This window comes from Phyllostomus hastatus, unplaced genomic scaffold (genome assembly GCF_019186645.2).
Source record: "Phyllostomus hastatus isolate PE091 unplaced genomic scaffold, TTU_PhHast_1.1 phas_scaffold_345, whole genome shotgun sequence".
In the NCBI taxonomy this organism is placed as follows: Eukaryota; Metazoa; Chordata; class Mammalia; order Chiroptera; family Phyllostomidae; genus Phyllostomus; species Phyllostomus hastatus.
The window spans coordinates 30,076,844-30,094,847 of record NW_025334024.1 but is presented as its reverse complement, the minus strand read 5'-3'; the positions used below and the strand labels follow the sequence as shown (position 1 = coordinate 30,094,847).

Below are 18,004 nucleotides of genomic sequence, written 5' to 3'. Positions count from 1 at the left end.
GTCCGCTCTGGCAGTGACGCCGGGGCAGAGAGGTTTCCGCAGCCGGGCTTCCGGGGCCAGGCTGACCGGCGCAGCCACATGGGACCCCAGCCCCTACGCCCACGGAGGCCGTGCTGCGAACAGGCCCCCCGGCTGAAGCGGTGGCTCCGACACCTGTCAAGCGCCACTGCCCCCGCCCCGAAGAGCCGACCGCACCCTCGCACGACACCTGCCGCGGCTGTGACCGCGCTGCAGGGACGCTCGGCCACAGGAGGGACTGTGCCCGGGTCACAGGGGGGGAGGGGAGCCGAGGGCGGAGGGCCTTACCGAAGTCCGCGAAGGCCGACTGCCCGACCACCACCAGGGCCTGCGGCGTCTGCAGCTCAGAGCCGAAGGAGAAGTTCCCGTCCTGTTCAAGGCGGAGAGCTCTGGGTTAGGCCGCTGCAATTCACTTGCCAAGTGTGAAACACAGCGTTTTAACTACAGCGGGGAGATAAGTAATTTTAGGCTTTTGCTGCGCCGCATATAAAGATCACTGCGCCGCTCCCGGGCCACGGCGGGCCGCGCAGAGCTGAATGCCCGCCCTCCGCGCTGCCCCCAGGGGCCGCGCTGCCCGCTGGGTTGTCGGACCTGCAGGTGGTGACCACTGAAGTGTGTCCACGCATGACCTCACGGCGCGTCCCCACCGAGCGGCAGCGAGCCCCGCCCCCTGCGCTGCCAGGGGCGGCTGCTAACGGATCTCCCTCCACAAGCCTGCGCTTCGCATTTCTTGCATCTGCTTAGTGTTCACCAGTCGTTTAACAAAAATCTACAAATGGTAGGGACTTAACGTGGATCGAATCAGAGACAATCAACAGTAAACAGCTGGAGATGAAGAGACGTCAACCTAAACCTGCTCGGTGCCCGCGGCGGGCCGGGGCCCTCGCGCACACGGCTCCCTGACGAGCCCTCCGGGGAGGAGGCCCTCCGAGAGCAGGAGTCGCCGGGGGCAAGTGCCCGGGACTGGGCGCCCGGCCGCTGGCCCTCCCCCGGCCCGACCTCAGGCCCCATCCACTCCCGGGGAGCCTGAGTTCAGCTTTAAGACCCAGCTGGTTTATTCTTCACTGATTGCTCTTTCACATAAGCCGTATCAGGCTACAAATAAAACACAATCATGACTCCAGTTTGGGAATCTTCTACTTGCAATTTAAAAAAAGTATATATATATATATATGTATGTGCTGGGAAAGACTCATTAATCTTGGTCACCTAGGCGTTAAGTTTAGTATCTGTTTTCTTCTTAGTTTTTTTTTTATATAAGCCTCAACGCAAAAAGGAGGAATTAGTTTTTCAAAAACGCTTTTCCTCATCACAGCACAGTGGGGACAGCTGAGCCCCAGTCCCCCGTCTCAGCAGCTGACAGCGCCCAGCAGGCGCCCAGTAACAGGCACGGCCGCATCAGCAAGGACCGACCACGAGGCCGGCAGGCCCGCCCAAGCGTCTGCCGCGGGCCTGGTGCTGAATGATGCATTTTCTCCGGCAGCACGAGTCGGCAGCGTGAACGCAGCAATGCAGCCAAAGGCTCTTAAAGTTGTTCTATTTATTGTCGAAGCCAACCGAGCAAGCGACCGCTTTCATTTTATTTTCTAAAATTGCGTGCTCTCACTGAAAGCCATCACTTGAAAATGCTTCAGAGGAGAGATTTCTTACCACGTTTTTCCATATCTCAAACTGGGAGGTGCCCGAGGCAGACAACGTCGTGAGGAATAAATCTAGGAGGAAAATAATCGCATTGTTAAGTTTTGTTACCGACGTGTGTGTTTAAAAACAGGAAGAAACGCAATGCATAAAAACAGCTATTCACACAGTTGTGCTCAAGCATATTTTAAATTACGTTTTAATGAGCTCGATACCATCGGAGAAAAGACAGATGACTTTGTACGGCTACAACTAAGGGAAATGCATTTAAAGGGGGTGCGCCAGCACCAGGGGGGTGACCTGGGTAACAGGTGACGGGGACCCCCACGCTCCCAGAGAGAAGGTGCAGTGTCAGAACACCCTTCCCCTTGCCGGAAGAAGAGGTGTCCGGGCGCCCGAAGGAGCTTCTTCTTCCAGGGCAGACGGCCAGGTCACCCCGCCCCTCCCCGCCCCTCCCCTCCTGCGGAGTGCAGAGCCCCCCACCTCGCTCGGCCCTCAGAGCGCCCTTCCTCTTGCTGGGCGAGGCCGCCAGGCCACGTGCCACCTGACAAAGCCAATTAGCGCATCCTGAGCACTCGGCTGGACATTTTTTTTTTTTAAACATACGGCAGACCATATTTTAAGAAAAGATATTCTCACCATAATCACACTTTGCTTCCTCCCCCTAAAAGCAGCATGCATCACACTCAGGTCCGAGCGTTATTTTAAATCACACCATTACAGCATCCACGGTCATTAGCACCCATATTAAATGAACGGGAGGTTATATTTCAAATTTTGAGTAGCAGAAAATTATCTCCATATATCCCAACTGGAGAAAGTTGTTTTACTGAAAAGCACACTAATTTCAACGGAATTAAGACAACAGGGGGACAGCAAGCTGAACGTGCGGCTCCTGCAAAGCCCGGGTGGCCGGCAAACGCTCCCGGCGGCGGCGTGCGCAGCGCCCCCCAGCGGCGGCTCCGCTCCGTGACTCTGGAGAGTTTCAGAGCGCGGAGTCGACGCACAGGAACACTACAATGGCATTACTCTATCGTGCTGTGAAATCGGAAATTATTCACAATAAGATAAGACCACGGCTACTGTAAAGAAAAGGTTTCTCCCCCATTAAATATGTTTAGAAAACTGTTACTCGTATTTTAATGTGCTTTCTGTAAAGATTTCATAGGAACTTAATGAAGCTAATTTATGTAGTAATTACAGCAAAGAATTTGCAACCCCCCCCCCCCCGAAAAGCTAAGTGATTCGCTGGCTTCTATCGTTAGCTGAACTCGGCACTCCTGACGCAGCAAGCGGCCCCGCCCCCAATGCCCCCTAGTAACCGTTTGTCTCTGAGAGCGCCCTCGCCACACCGGCGTGGCTCCGTCCCGCACACAGAAGTGCGGTCCACTGCCGGGCCGGTTTCTTTCCTCTGTCACACCCACACCCCCCGTGAGGCGTTGATTCCACACTCATCCGGGATAGGGGCGTCACACTCATTGTCACCAGGGGCCACATCAGCCTCGAGGATGCCTTCAGAGGGCCGAAACAATTTTAGGACTGTACATGCAACCGCCCTTCACTGCTGAGGAGCTGAAATCACATTCGGCCATTTGAAGGCACCTGTGAGGCTGATGTGGCCCCCGGTGACGATGAGTGTGACACCCCTGATCCAGGAGGGTCTCCCAAACACTCCGCCTGCCGCGCCCCTCCAGCACGACGGAAACACACAGGTACAAACGAGGTCACAGTCCCGTCTCCCGGGATGCAGGGCGAACCCCCGCACCCGTCACGGGAAGGCCCGCCCGCCTGTTCCCAGACCCACTTCCTGCTTCTCCCTCGCCAGAAAACACGGGGGACTCTGCGTGGCGCCCAGCCACCCGGTGAACTGTGAACCGAGCCTTCAAAACGAGTGCACATGTCCCCGTCCCTCCTGGGGGGCCCTTGCTCTGCCTGGGCACAGCCTTCCCTGCATTGTCATTCCACGACCCTGTCCCCACTGCCCCGGGGCTGGGGACACGCTGCACTGTGACACTCTGGCTTCGCCCCCTCTCACCCGAGCTCCCCGCGGGGAGCAGTCACGCCCAGTGGACCTCCCTATCTCTCCGGTTCCCACGTGCTTGGACCCAGGGTGCGTTCCTCCAATGACTGGTGAAGGACTACACGCTACATCGAAGCCCAGTTGCTTCGGCTGTCTAAAATAGTTACTGTGTTGCATCTCAAGTGGGAAGCCTTGGGAAAAGAAGGGCCTTATGTTAAAGCATTTCACGAAAGTGAGTTTTTTAATTTTTACTTATGACAGTGACTGCTGTACTAAGAATGCGGAAAAGCTGTTCCATTTTTACGTTATCTGAAACCGTGGGCAATCAGCATTAGGAAGTGATTAGGGATTACCGGCCACCGAGCCCCGCCGGTGCAGGCGCAGAGCTGTTTGAAAGAAGCCAAGGCCAGGAGAGGGGCGATTATGCTAGCACTTAATAGGACGCAGGTGACTCGTTTTAAACTGGAGACGCCACACTGTTAAATTCTTAGCCCCGGGAGGGTAAATGAGGAGGCGTCTCCGCAGCGAGGGGGTCATAGGCTCCCTGCTGAGCGGGCCGTGGCTGCGCTGCACTGCTGGGAGGGCCGCCTCAGTCAGCACCAGAGCGGGGGCGGGGGGGGGGGGCTGGCTGGCTCCAGCGATCCATCACCCCATCACCGTTCTGGGGAAAACAATGGAATGTTTTTTTTCCTGTTGATGTTGTGTTAGTCTCAACATAGCTGCATAAAAGGTGACATATTATGGGGTTCCTGTGGTTTCATTCCTGTTTAGAAATTTAAGAATCCTAACCCACGGTCTTTGCCGATTGTATTTTCACAGCTTCGCTAGTTATTTACTAAGACTTTGAAAACCAGTGACATGAGGTAAGGGATTGGAAGCACCTTGTAAAGTTGATTTTAAAAATTCATTTCCCTATTCTATCACGTGCAGAGGTTATAGAAAACGAATGACTCACTTTGTGGAGAAATAAAAATAGCGACGACTAGTTATTAACAGTTCAGTATGAAGAGTGCCGCCTCAGGCCGTGAACGGAACGAGAGGGAAACCGGAGCTGGAGCACACTCGGGTCCACAACACAGTCCCGTTCTCCCCTCCCACACGGCCCAGTGCGCAGCAGTTCTTCGCACAGCGAGGGGGAGGGCAGGCTCCCGGTGGCACTGGGGAGGCCGCCCGCCCCTGCGGACTGCAGCGTGGAGCCCTGGGCGGGGGAGGCACCGTGGACAGCCCGTGGTCGGGCCGTCGGAGCCGCTCCGGCTGGAAGGCCCACCTGCCCGGAGGCCGCCGCCTCCGCGCTCGCCCGCACTCGCCAGACGGCGGACGACGCAGGCCCGAGCGACGGAAAGAGCCGCGGCCCACGGACCGGGTGCCGGGCCGCTGAGACCCCCAGGCTCCCCGGCGGCAGCGCCCCTCGGAGCAACGCCCCCTGGACGATGTCCGACACCACGAGTTCCAGGACGCCGCCGGCCCCAGGGGCTCCGTTCGGGCAGCAGGTCGGTCCGAGTCCGTCTGGCTCGCACAGTGCGGCCCTCCGCTCCCGTCGCCCCCTTACTCGGCAGCCGGACCCGCACTGGCCCACGCCCGCCCAGGCCTGACGTCCAGTGTCATAAAGACATCACGTCCGCTCCTCTTCCAACAGCCGCTGATGCGAGCGTGTCTACCCACCACGGGCCTGCAGGCAGCAGGCGGGCCAGGGCGCCTCGGGCCCCAGGGTGAGAGGACCGCGTGCAGTCTGTCTGTCTGTCCCGACGCCGAAGTTCCTTCCCGCCAAACGTCAGCTTTTATGCATTTCTGTCTCCCGAGTCATCTCCTTTTTAACAGAATTCTGAATTTCCACCGCACGACGGGCTCCCAGCTCAGGGGGCCGGCGTCAGAGCAGGGACCTCAGTCTCGCTCACAGAAACTGGCTCGTCACGCGACGCCACACTCGGGCCGGGAGCATCCGTTCAAGTGGCGCCAGTCACTCGAGGTGACGCGCGCTGGCACGCACGGGGGGGCGGCTGTCACTCAGGCTCCGACAGCGGCCGTGTCGGAGCACGCCGCAGGGCGTCACGCGGAGCAGCACGCACGCAGCAGGGGCAGCAGACAGCCCCGCGCAGCTCATGGGCGGCACGGGGAAGCAGGCCCCACGAGTCGCGTGGGACGGCCGAGCCCCCCGAGCCCCCGCCACTCACCAGCGGGCCCCTCGCCGCGGCCCGTCGAAACCCTCGACCTACGGGTTGTCCTCTCCCCTCACGGGTCTGTCTCCCTGCCGAGCACCGGACAGGAGCTTCCTGCCACTAAGGGCAGTGCCCTTGACGGGATAATCCACCCCTCGGTTTTTGCGCGTCGCTTCTGGAAGGGACCGGAGGGGACGTCTGTGTGAATGCAGAGCAGCGCAGCGAGAGAACACGCACGGTGCGGCGAGGTCCAGTAGCTGGAGACGGCCCGGCACAGCTCCAGCCTCCCCGGGCGCCTCTCCTGGCCCGGGAAGCGGGGTGTGGCCGGACTAGAGGGTCCCCAGCTCTCCTCGGTGGCACCCCCCCACACGCCCTGCCCCCTGCCCGTGCCTCCCCTGGGCCCGGCGCCCGGCGACTGGAGAGACACAACCAAGGGGCGCTCCTTGCCTCGAGGGGGCGTCCCGTCCCCCGAGGACCCGGGTGGGGGCTCGGCTGGGCTGGAGCTGTGACGGCGTGACAGGAACCGCGGGGGCGGAGCCCCGCAGCCAGGTGGTGCTGGGGGCGGGGCCCAGGCGGTGGCACCGGTGCCGTGCGGAGCTTCGTGGGGAACGGCAGTGTCAGAAGGCACAGCGCTGCCGCGTGACGTTTGACCGTGCGGGACCCTCTTTATGCAGGGAGTGAGCTTAAACCAAACAGTCCTTCAGAAACTTCCGGCTGAAGCAACTCATTAAAACAGTAAGACGTCCTCTGGCTTCCGGCTCACTCAGGAACAAGCGTCAGGTAACGTGCACCTCATCACCACAGCAGGCGCACCTCAGGGCGCCCGACAACGGAGCGAACTGCTCGCCCTGGCTGGTGTGGCGCAGCGGACCGAAGGGTCGCAGGTTCGACTCCCGGGCAGGGCACGGGCCTGGGCTGGGTTCTGGGCTGGGTTCTGGGCTGGGGGCGCGTGAGAGACAACCGGGGGGTGTTTCCTTCCCTCCCCCCTCCCTCCCTCCTCCCCCCTCTCTAGAAATAAATAACTAAAACAGTAAAATAAAACCGCTCACAAGGCCGTACGAAATCTGAGTGAATGATAACGGTGAGAAGTAAACAGTTCCTCAAGATCACGAATTTTAAACTCCACGTGTGAAATTACATACTTTTTGAAGCGAAACCAAGTACAACAGCGATTGCACATGGAGATTAAGTGTATGTGAGGTGCGCCGAGGCTTCCTTTCACACAGCTGCACGGAGTAATTTAGGAAACTCGGTGTCAGCTCCGAAAGTGCATCTTCAGCGCCGCGCAAAGCAGGCAGCTGCAATATAAATAGCAAACCCTGCCGCCGCGGTGAGTAAGCCGCTAATTAACGCTCTCGAACTGTCTTCTCTGCCCCGGGGAGCGGGCGCGACTGCAACAGTAGGACGCAGCTAAAGGTCATGTGGAGCGCGTCCGTGGCAACGAGGAGAGGTTTAACCTTTCTCCTTTAATGTCAGAGGGCCGGCGTGCGGAACCGAACACCGCCTCCTGAAACCGAAAACCGGTGAAGCCCGACCAGAAAGGAGGGAGAGATGGCTCCTTAAGCCGGACGGAGAGTCTGAGGGACGCACTGTGAGTTTCTCGCACGTTCCTCGGCCGCGCAGGGCCGGCCCTGTGGGAGTCGGGGGCGGTTTCCGGGGACCCTCGCGCAGGCAGCAGAACGGTCCTGCGGAAGGCTGAGGCCGGAGGGCCCCTACCTTCCGAGTGCAGAGCTCACCACAAAGCCGCAGCGACCGACACGGCGCAACTTCGGCGTGAAGACAGACACAGAGTCAGTCCGTGCACCGGAATGGGGGGCCCAGAGACGCACCCTGGAAATGGTGGGGAAGTGACTTCTGGCACCGGTGCCAGGGCCGCTCAGTGGGGGAGGGGACGGGTTGCGCCGAGACCCCCGACTCTCCCCACATGCGACAGCACGCGGCCGGACCCCGGTCTCACCCCGAGCACCCAAGCTGCCTCCGCCCCGAAGTGGAGACCCCCGAAGACGCCATGGGGCAGACGCTTCCCAACGCCGCGTCCGGCGAGGGTCTCCCGGCGAGGACACCACAGGCGCAGGCCGCAGAGGAGACAGCACTCGAGCCGGACTTCACGGGCGACTCCAAAACGGCATCAGAGGGCAGTAACGATGGAGCGCGAAGACCTCCCACGGACCGGGAGAGATCACGTGCGAACCGTGAGTCCGATAGAGGAGCAGCATCCTGGGCGCACGGGAACTCCCGCAGCTCAGAGCAGCAAAGACCGCCTGGCCGGTGAAGGGACAAAGGACCTGGACAGACGTTTCTCTGCAGAGACACGTAAACAGCCAACAAGCACGTGCAGCCCGCCCACGGGCACCGCGGGGGCGGCCCGGAACCCAGGCTGGAGCGACACCGCTTGGGACAGCACGGCCAGCCGCACGCACCCCACAGCCTGCAAGCTGCGAGACGCACGGGGGACTGGAATCTCCTCTCCCCTCCTCCCGAGGGTCCGGGCAGAGGCACCGCCCGGGGACAGCGGGATGGCAGGGAGCAGGCGGCGGGGAGGAGAGAGGCGTGAGCTCAGGCGGCATCTGACGCTCCCGGAGGCACTGCTCGTGAGAGGTGGGCACGGCCCGAACCCCTGCGGCTGCTCCGCCTCCTGCTCCCGAGAGGAGCTCGAACACCTCCTGCCCCGGGTCGTAGGGTCGCGCCCGGGTCATAGGGTCGCCCACGCACTCGGGTCAGCGGTGACCTCCCGCAATGACGGTCGTTTGTGAAACTGAACAGGACTGAGGCGCTCTGTCCCCAAGAGGAAACATGAACTGGGTCCAGGTTGCCTTCCGCGTTCCCCTCCCTGAAAATAATCAGGCACCCGGCAAGGTCACTGGGACGGGAATGCCCCCGGATAAATCAGATCCTGTCTGACAGGCGAGAAATGCGATTCACTGGCGGGCACCCCGTTCGGAATGATAATCGGGGACGTGCCACTGACTCCTCCGGCGACCAAACAAGGCCCGAGACACGGGGGTGGCGACGGCTTCGGCGGTGCTCCCTCCACACCCAGGCCTGCAGCTGCGCTGGGCCGCACCGGGCCGTCTCAGCAAATGCGACTCCGACAGGAAGCCCCAGTTCTGCGAGCCATGCACACGGAGCAGAGCGGCCGACAGACCCACCCGCGGCAGGAAGAACCTTCCCCATTGGGAAGGAGCGAGGGCTTCTCCCTGCGCTTCTGATCGCCACGGGCTCGTGGGCCCCCCACGGGTCAGACGCCGAGGGCTCGGCCCCTCGGGCGGACTGCGCAGCGCATGGCAAACGCTACCAGGGTGCCCGTGAAGTAATTGGCATCGTCTGATAGTAGATAGTAAATTCAGTGAAAATGCAATGCGGGGTAAACAGAGCAATGTCATTAGGTGAGGTGTAACAGAGCGACAGTTTATTTTCCTCCTTTAAGGAGGAACCACCGTAGGACACTCACCTCGGTCGCCGGAAGTTTCCAGCAGAAACTGTTCCGAGCCCCCCCACCCCCACCCAGCTCTAGGTGGGTCCCCGTGGCCCTCACGCGGCACGCACTTACAAAGCGCACTCGCGATGTGTGAGGCTGCGCGAGGCCGTGCTCCCCCCACCCCGTGGGGTTTGTTTCGCCCGCGTGACCACAGTGTCTTCGGCTGACGGAGAAGTCAGCTGCCCTCTCCCACGGTCCCTGGGCCCGCGGCCCACAGGCCGCAGCGTGCCGCGGGCCTGCCGCTCACATCACACCAGTGACACGAGCTCCGCTGCGGGGCCGCGCGCGCGCTGCGGGAGTGTGCTCTCCGCGGGCCGGGGGTGCGAAAGGGCGGGCTCCGGGGTGGGGGGGCAGGGAGCCCAGGTCCCCGCAGCGGGCACCCCCGGTTACGAGTGAGCAAGGTGAGACATCTCACTACGGCAGACGCATGGCCCCGGGGAGTCCCGCTCCGGCGTGTCAGGGACACGTGTGTAAGCGCCAGGGCCGGCGCGGGCGCCCGCACCAGCACACCCTGCTCCCCTGCTCCCCGTGGCCTCGGAGACTCAGCCGCAGTTTTCGGAAAGCAGGGCTCTTCGTCTTCCTGATAAAGATCAACAATTATTCACAACAGCATTTGAATCGGCTCCAGCAGAATGCATTTAGAAGGGGTTCGTAAGATAACCTGCTCCTATCTTAAGGATCGAAATGGTTTAATTTGTATTTTTTAGAAAAATGGACAGGACTCTTAAAAAAAAAAGTCCCCTTTATTTTCCATGTCTGCTTAGATAAAATTCCCACAGCTCATGTTCCGAAGCGTTGTTTGTGATCCTGAGATACTCCGTGGGGAATTTTAAACGAAAACCCATTCAAAACCGCACGTCTGAACTTGTGCAAGCGAGCGCCGTTTTCAACAAGAGCTTCCTCTTTAGCCAGGGCTGATGGGGCTGAAACAGGCCGGCCGACCAGCGGCAGCGCAGCACCGACCAACCCGCTGGGGGTCCTCGGGGCCTGTCTGCGCCCCCACGCCCACCGCAGCAGCGCTCACCAGAGCTGGCACGCGGACACGACCGCGTGGGGGGCGCACACGACGGGTGTTTCCAGAGGAAACCCTGTCGACTCGGGCGGCCCCTGAGGGGTGCTGCCCGGTGAAGCAGGACGGCCACGAGACCGTAAACACTGGGGAGTTCACCGATCTCAAGCGCGTGGGGCTGTCCAGACCGGACGCAGAAGGCAGGCGAGTGGCTGCGGAGTAACAGGTGCAGGGGTGGAAAGAACTGGAAGGCAGGCCAGCGCTGACAGCACAAAAGCCCCTTTCTCAGGCCCTCCTTCCCGGAGCAGCCGACCCCAGAAGGCACGACCGACCCCAGAAGGCACGGCCGACCCCAGTTCTCTCAGGAGCCTCTACCCTCAGGACCAGAAAATCACCGCGAGCGCCCTGCAGGTGCAGAGGCTGCAGGAACGTGCAAACGGGACACACCAGGGACACAGCTGACCGCCTTGACCGGCCCCAGGCCCCACCCTCACCGACAACACCGCCGGCACTGCAGCACCCTGCTCTACCACCGCCCCATGGCCGGGTGAGAGCTCCCAGCCGTGGCTCATCCGGGCTGGTGCTGGGGCAGGGGCTCACCTCCACTCCCAGCCCCGCCCCGCCCCCAGGAACGTACCACAAACCCGTCACTCTCCCGCCCTCTGCCCTCTGGGAATCCTCGCGCAGCCGCGCCACCCAGCACCACCACCGCCACTACTGCCACCACCGCCGCAGCCACCAGCACCGCCACCCCCAGGAGCAACTGGGGGCTCCTCACGCCCAGCAAATTTCCACGCGCCGGACACCACGGGCTTCCTCCCGACCTTCGCACGTTTTTGTTTGAACACACCAATCGAAAGAACATGTTTACTAAGAAAACAGTAAATAAAATCCCATCATGCTTTGACAGTTGAAAAGGAGTATTTTACATTTATGAGCAACTCACCTGCCGTGAAATCTTCAGTCAGATCGATAAACGCATTGGAATGTGGGATTCGCATTTTCCGTTTAGTGGTCAGTGTGGGGTGCCACGATAAATTCCTACAGAGAGAGAGATGTTCTTAAGGCACACGTCAAACGAGCACTGCTTTAACACACGCTCACACACAAAATCTGTGCATGCAAAATCTTAAATTTTATTTATTTTCACTGGGCTATTCTACATATCCTCAAATTCCCTCTTTCCGAGTGCACGATTCACTGTTTTCAGTATGTTCTCGGTGAATGACCATTAGCAATACTGAATTCCAAACATTCTCGTCAGTGAAAAAGAAACCCTGTTCACCAGTCACTTTCCGGTCTCCCCTGCCCCCAGCAACCACCAGTCCGCTCTCCGTCTGTGGACTCCCCACTCCTCAGCAGGGCGTGTCCACAGCAGAGCGTCACCTGGAGTCACACCACGCAGCAGAACGTCCCAGGTGCATCCGCACCCCAGCTTTCAGGCAGAGCACCCCCTGGGGCGCAGTCCCGGGAGGGGACTGCTGGGTCATGTGGTAACTGTAGTTTAGGAGTTTGACGAACTGTCAACCTTTCCCCAAGTGGCCTCAGCACCTTCCACCCTCGCCAGCTATGCAGGAGGGTCCCGATCTCTCCCTTTCTTTGCCAGCACTTACTATTGTCCATTTGTCTCGTTAGAACTCTTCTCCAGGGTGTGGTATGGTATCTCATGGTTTTAATTTGTATTTTCCTAATGGCTAATGATACTGAACATGTTTCCATGTGCTTATTGGCCATTTGTATCTTCTTTGGAGAAATGTCTACTCAAATCCTTTGCCTATTTTTAAATTGGGATCTTCATTGCTTTACTGTTGAGTTGTAAGAGTTATTTATATAGACCAAATACTAGATCTTTATCCAATATAGGATTTCCCAATATCTATTTTTTTCTTTAGTTGCTTTTTCTTTTGTTGTCATATATAAGAATTCATTTTCAAATCCAAGGTTACAAAGATTTACTGGTATGCTTTCTTCTAAGATTTTTATAGCTTTAGCTCTTACGTTTACATATTTGATTCCCTTTTAAACAGAAGAAAAATGATGAAATGTTATAAATGATTTCTTAGACTGTAGAGAATGGTTATCTCTTATGAGTTTTAATTCTGAAGTTCTGAACCATGACAAAGAGTGAATTCAGAACCTACCTCATACCACATAACAAAAAATCAACTCAGAATGGATCTAAGACCTGAAACTATAAAAAAAGAAAAACAGTGATAAATCCTCGGGACCTTAGATTTGGAAATGGATTCTTAGTTACGACGCCACAAGATCGCGCAATAAAAGAAAAGACAGATGAACTGGATCCACTGGGACGAAAACCACGTGTACGTAACAGGGCGATCTCAGGAAGAGGCGGGACCACTCCACAGAGCGGAGAAAGCACTTGCACACCTCTCTCCGGTGAGGCCCTAGACTGCACAGAGCGCTCTCCAGCGCGGCAGCAAAAGACGCGCAACCTAACTTAAAAATGACAAAGGACTAGACGGGTCTCCTGAGAAGATATGCAAATGACCATCAAGCACAATGAAAGATGCTCAACATCATCAGCCCCTGAGAAACGGAAATCAACCCACAATGAGAGGCCACTTCAGAGCTCCAGGATGACAGCCACGGAAGCCGGAGGATCACAGGCGATAGAGAGGACGTGAAGGCGCAGAGACGGCTCCACGGCCGCGGAAGACAGTCTGGCAGGTCCTCGGGAGTCAAACACAGCGTCCCCACGCCGAGGCGTGCACCCCAAACTGGGGGAGGCGCAAGCTTAGATAAGATCACTCCCCACAACCCCCCCTCGTAGGCGGCCCTATTTACCAAGGCCCCACCGACCTGCTGCCTCCAGGGCCCTCTGTTCTTCCCCTGCTGTTCCGGAACACTGCCCCTGGCTCCGAGCGCTTCGGTGTGCCTGATGGTCACGGGAGGGCTGCCTCCTGGAGAGGGCGGCTCCTCCATGCGCGACTCTGGGGGGTCTGCTCTGCCACGCTGGGCCGGGCCTGGCCCCCCCGAGTCCTGGCCCGACTGAGCCGCAGTCTTACGTGGGGCCTCCTACTCTCTCCTTGGGGTTAGAGTTTGCTCTGTTTTTTCAAAGCCCCGTGTTCCAGTCCCTTATGGGAGCACAGACACGTCATCTCTGAGAGCAGCTATGGCTAATTATGTCCAACTTCATTATCCACACAGTGTCCAACGGACCGTGGGGCAAACAAGGTTTATTTGAGAATTCGGCTTTGATGTGTTTGGAAAGCGGAGAGAAAGAGGTCACTAATCTGCTCTTGGCAGGCGGGATCTGGGAGGGAGAGTAACACCCACCGGGAGAAGCTTCCTCCCCAGGACGGGCCGAGTCCTGCGGACGGGCCCTCCTCCCAACAGCCCCTCCGCTCCTCCGAGCGCACCGGGCCCGCCTGTGCACCGGACACAGCGGGGAACACGGAGCTGGGCCCGTTCACGCGGCCGAACTGTGTTATTTTAACCCAACCCCAGGACACGGGCCTGCAGGAGAACGCTGAAACACGCTGAGAAGCCGTATCTGGCGTTTGCTGTGCGTAACTCCTCGCCCAGCGTTCAGGCCAGACCACAGTGTCGACAGACTACACCGTGTCAGAAACGCTTAAAACAACGCCAATTCTGTTCCACTCGACGACGGCCGGTTCGCTTCCTTTTCAGACAGGCCGCTCACCCGTCGGCCCCTTCAACAGAAGCATTGGTGTATTTTTAGTTACTAACAGAACAGTTGGACGCAGGCGAGGGCTTCTGCGACAAGTTTAACCCAAAGTCATCTCCCGGTGCCCCCGACCAGCCTGTGGTCCCGGGCCAGGAGCAGCTGCAGGCAGAAGCCTTTCAAGGCTGGGACCCACGAGCTTCGTCGCGTGGCCGTCTTGAATCCCTGCCGGAGCAGCTGCCGCTCTCCGTCCCTCCAGAGTGTCTGGCAGGTTTGCTCTGAAACACGTTGTAACCAGTGCTTTGGAAAACACCACGTAATTGGCACTATCTGTCCTAGGAGCCAGTCGACAGGAACGCACACTTCCGATGAAGACCCTGGGACAGGGATGAGGCGGAAGTCACGCGGGGACAGCCAGCGGGCCACACACGGCAGAAAGGTGTGTTCTATGTGACCCTTGTGTTGTTCCAAAATGTTCGGATTCACTTCAGTGTAAAACTTAAATTAAAAAATCAGATTTCACAGGAAAACCTGGACTTCCAGCTTCTCTGGACACCTCAGAAGGTCTGGCAACCAACCGGCCAGAGCCCGTGGCCGGCGGAGGCCCCTGGGTCCGGCCCCTGGGGCCCCTGCAGCCCGCGAGTCCACGGCTCCCCCAAGACAGCGCCGGCGCCCTGCGTTCCGGACACCCCAGGCCGGCGCCGAAGCCCGTCCCGGCGCTTCCTGGCCACACCCGCTGCCCGCGCTCCCCAAGTTCACGCGAGCCCTTGGGGGGCAGCCGACCTTGGACTTCATGCGGGGTGACTGTTCGCCGCTGTACGGTGTACCAAGGGTGGGCGGGGGGGGCGGTTGCTTCTTTTTAGGGTGCGTTTTAAGCTGGTTGAAGATTAAACGTGTACAGTTGTCTAGCAGGATTGTTTAAAATTTCATAGTTTGAAATAAAATTTATTTCTCCTTCATTGTGGCTCACTGTACACATCATGGCGTTTCAATAAGCAGCAGCAGACACCGTGTTTTTCAAGCAACTGTGCTCATGTAAACTACAACCTTCTCATCTGTGCTCAACCCTGTCTGAAGGCCAAGGTCGCGCATACAAACTGCTCTGGTTGCAAAGGAAGAAACGGCAGGGGAGCGAGGGCGGGCAGCTCTGCGCCACGCTCAGTCTATTGGCTGGCACTTCCTGACCTCCGTGGAGAACGCCGGCCCTCAGCCCCCCCCTCCGCGCGCCCCCCCCCGCCCCAGGAGACATTGCTGTGTCAAGGTGTTCTAATTTGTGGGCACCGTCGCCCTTCGTCTCAAAGAACAGCGTTTATCAGAGGATAAATGGAGGTATAATTGATGTCAACCTTGGCTTCTGGTTGCCTATGGTAACTGTTCTTTGAAATGACTGCGAGTCCGCCCACTGTTCGATGATCAGCCCAAGCCGGATGATCATCATGGAAGGCTTTCCCGGGGAAGGCAGCACAAGGGCGGGGCCGGCAGGCGTCTCCGGCTGCGCAGTCCTTTAGTGCGGTGGTCTCCATCCACTTGCGCTCAGGCGGGCTCCGGAGGCATCCTGAAAACCGATGTGCCCCTTAACACATTTAAGTCATTTCTAAGAATGCGATCTATTTCCATCAGCTTACACAGGTACAAAGTAGGCAACCTTCAAATCTATCAGGATTGTTGAGATTTTAGAATAAAACGGTTCCTCCTAAAGAGATGCATCCGGTGGAGCACCAACCCCACGCTGAGGTGTCACGGCGCGCCACCCCCCCCCCGCCACAGAAGCCACCGGACAGACGCCCTCTGACTGCACAGCTTTGCCTTCACCTTGAACTTGTCCTTCGATCCCGCTTTCTTAAGGAACTTTGTCATGATGTAAAACCCTTCGACCGCTGAAGTCGTTTTAGCAGTCACGCTATCACATGTCTCTGAAGAAGTGTACATCTACGAACGGTGCGAAAATTAAGGTTGGTATTTAAGTGGTTTTGTTTATGCATCCGAGTGTATTTCAAAAACCTCTCGGGGGTTATTTATTTTAGCCTCTAGTGTACAACCGATAAGAACACATGTGACAGTTTGATCACTTATCAGACCGAAGGTGAAACTTGACTGGAAATGTATTTTTTAAGGAAGTGAAGGGGGCTCCGAAGTGTCCTGCCGGCACGCCCTCACGATGCTGCTAGACCGAGAGAGGATGCAGCGCAGACCCCACTCCCGCGCCTCATCGTTGCAGGTGTGAGCGCTAAGAAATCTTGTCACGTATTTCATTAAACTCCCCTTGGAAGTATGAAGACAGTGTTCTTAATTTCTTGAGGATGGCGTATTGGGGTTATGCATGTTCAAATCCTCCCTTTTAGAGACACGCACGCTGAAATCACTCGCAGACTAAGACTGCCGGGCAGGGGCTGGAGGCGAGCGCGGGGAGGGGGAAGGTGTGAAGGGGCGGGGACCGGGCAGGAGCCGCCAGGCAGCAGGTGCCCGCTCTGTGAGCCCCTGGGTCCCGTCCCTCTGCCTCTGCATGTGCTCGCGGTTGTTCGGGACAGGGGGTGCCCGGGGTGGTCGCTGCGGGGTGCCCGGCTGGTCGCAGGCGCACGGCTCCCACCCAGACCCGCTGCACGTGGATGCTCCGTGAGCGCGCCGGGCCCCTCGGCCGCTGGGAGCACCTCCTGCGCCAGGCGCGCTGTCTGCCGTGGGAAAACTGATGGCAAGGGCCGGCCCGGCCCAGAGTTCCTCAGGCGGCACCTCTGCTGAAGGCTTACCGACGCCCCTCTTCCTCTGTGCCCCTCCCCACCCCGCCGAGCCCCTTCTGGAGGGGCCGGGCAGAGCCGAGGAGGCCAGGGTCCCTGAGGACAAGGCCACCGCCCCTTCCCCACAGCCCGGCCGCGGCCCCGGGCCTCTGCTGACCCTCACTGGGGGGCGGACTAGGGGATCCTAGGGCACTGTCCCCAACAGCATCTGATGGGCACCAGGGAGCAGGCGCCGTCTCCGCCAGCAGATCCTGGCTCTCGTGCCCCAGCGGCTGCCCCCAGGGCGCCCCCGCCTCTGCTCTGGACCCCTGCGGACTGAGCCCAGGCCTCCGGAGGGTGAAAAGTCTAATGCCTGTGGGGCATCTCCAATGGCACACACGTTTTTAGAAGCCGCAGCAGGAATCCAATGAAGGAGGACTTGCATCTTCGGAAACTATACTTGCCTCTTACCCAAAATTGGAATGATGATATATCCTAACCTCACCCCAAGTGTGCTGTAAAAACGGTCTAACTATGCTTGCTTCTTCCTTTTCCCCAAACTATATTACTGTGACACAGCAACGCGACATTCACCATCTTAACCCCTTCAAGGGCACGGCCCCATGGCCCCACAGCCCCGCGGCCCCCACGCGTGCGGCGGAGCGGCCCGTTTCCAGCACAGACGCAGACAGAGGCGGAGCGGAGCAAATGGCTCCTCCGTAAATCAGGAAAACAGAATTCTGATGCATGCTAATGGAGAAGCGCTGACTCAAGACGCTTTTAAAACATCCATATTCATGGTGAAATTCTACAAATTACTTTGCATAGGAACTACAGAGCTATGCTTTTCTCGAGAGGCCAATACCTTTCTGAACAGTGGCTTCAAAGGATGTCCGTCTGGACACGGCCGGTGTCGCGGGGGCAGAGCGAGCGTGTCTGAGAAGCACACCTTACATCTCCGACTCAGCAGCAGACAGGAGCTCGCCCGCACCCAGCGCCGCCACCTGCACCCGCGACAGAGCGGCGGGGCCAGGCCCCGCCCCAGGGCCCAAGAGTCACGCACCTGGCCCCTCACAGCCCCGGGGGAGGGGGGGGCTCGGGGGATACAAATACGGGCCCTTCAGTAACATGCCACTTGGGATAGTCATAGCATGTAGCGTTTTAAGTCATTGGCTAAAACTTTTCATTGCTTCTGTGGCTTAATTTTGGAAAAAAACAAAACAAAAACAAAAACAAAAAAACAAAAAAACAAAAAAACTAGGTGAGAAACAATGGGAGAGCAACGTATCTCCAGTAACAAAATTTCTTTAGGAAAAGATCAAAGT

General features: G+C 58.3%; 1 protein-coding gene across 1 annotated transcript in view; it reads right to left on the bottom strand.

Moving 5' to 3' along the window:
• The window catches only part of ITFG1 (integrin alpha FG-GAP repeat containing 1), a 67,220-nt gene that overhangs the window by 37,120 nt on the left and 12,096 nt on the right, over positions 1–18,004 (bottom strand). Inside the window, exons 6-8 of the mRNA XM_045818668.1 lie at positions 11,266–11,360; positions 1,669–1,730; positions 307–388 (exon numbers count right to left, since the gene is read on the bottom strand). Of these exons, the coding sequence (XP_045674624.1) occupies positions 307–388; positions 1,669–1,730; positions 11,266–11,360 (239 nt within the window). The remainder of the gene's footprint in view (positions 1–306; positions 389–1,668; positions 1,731–11,265; positions 11,361–18,004) is intronic.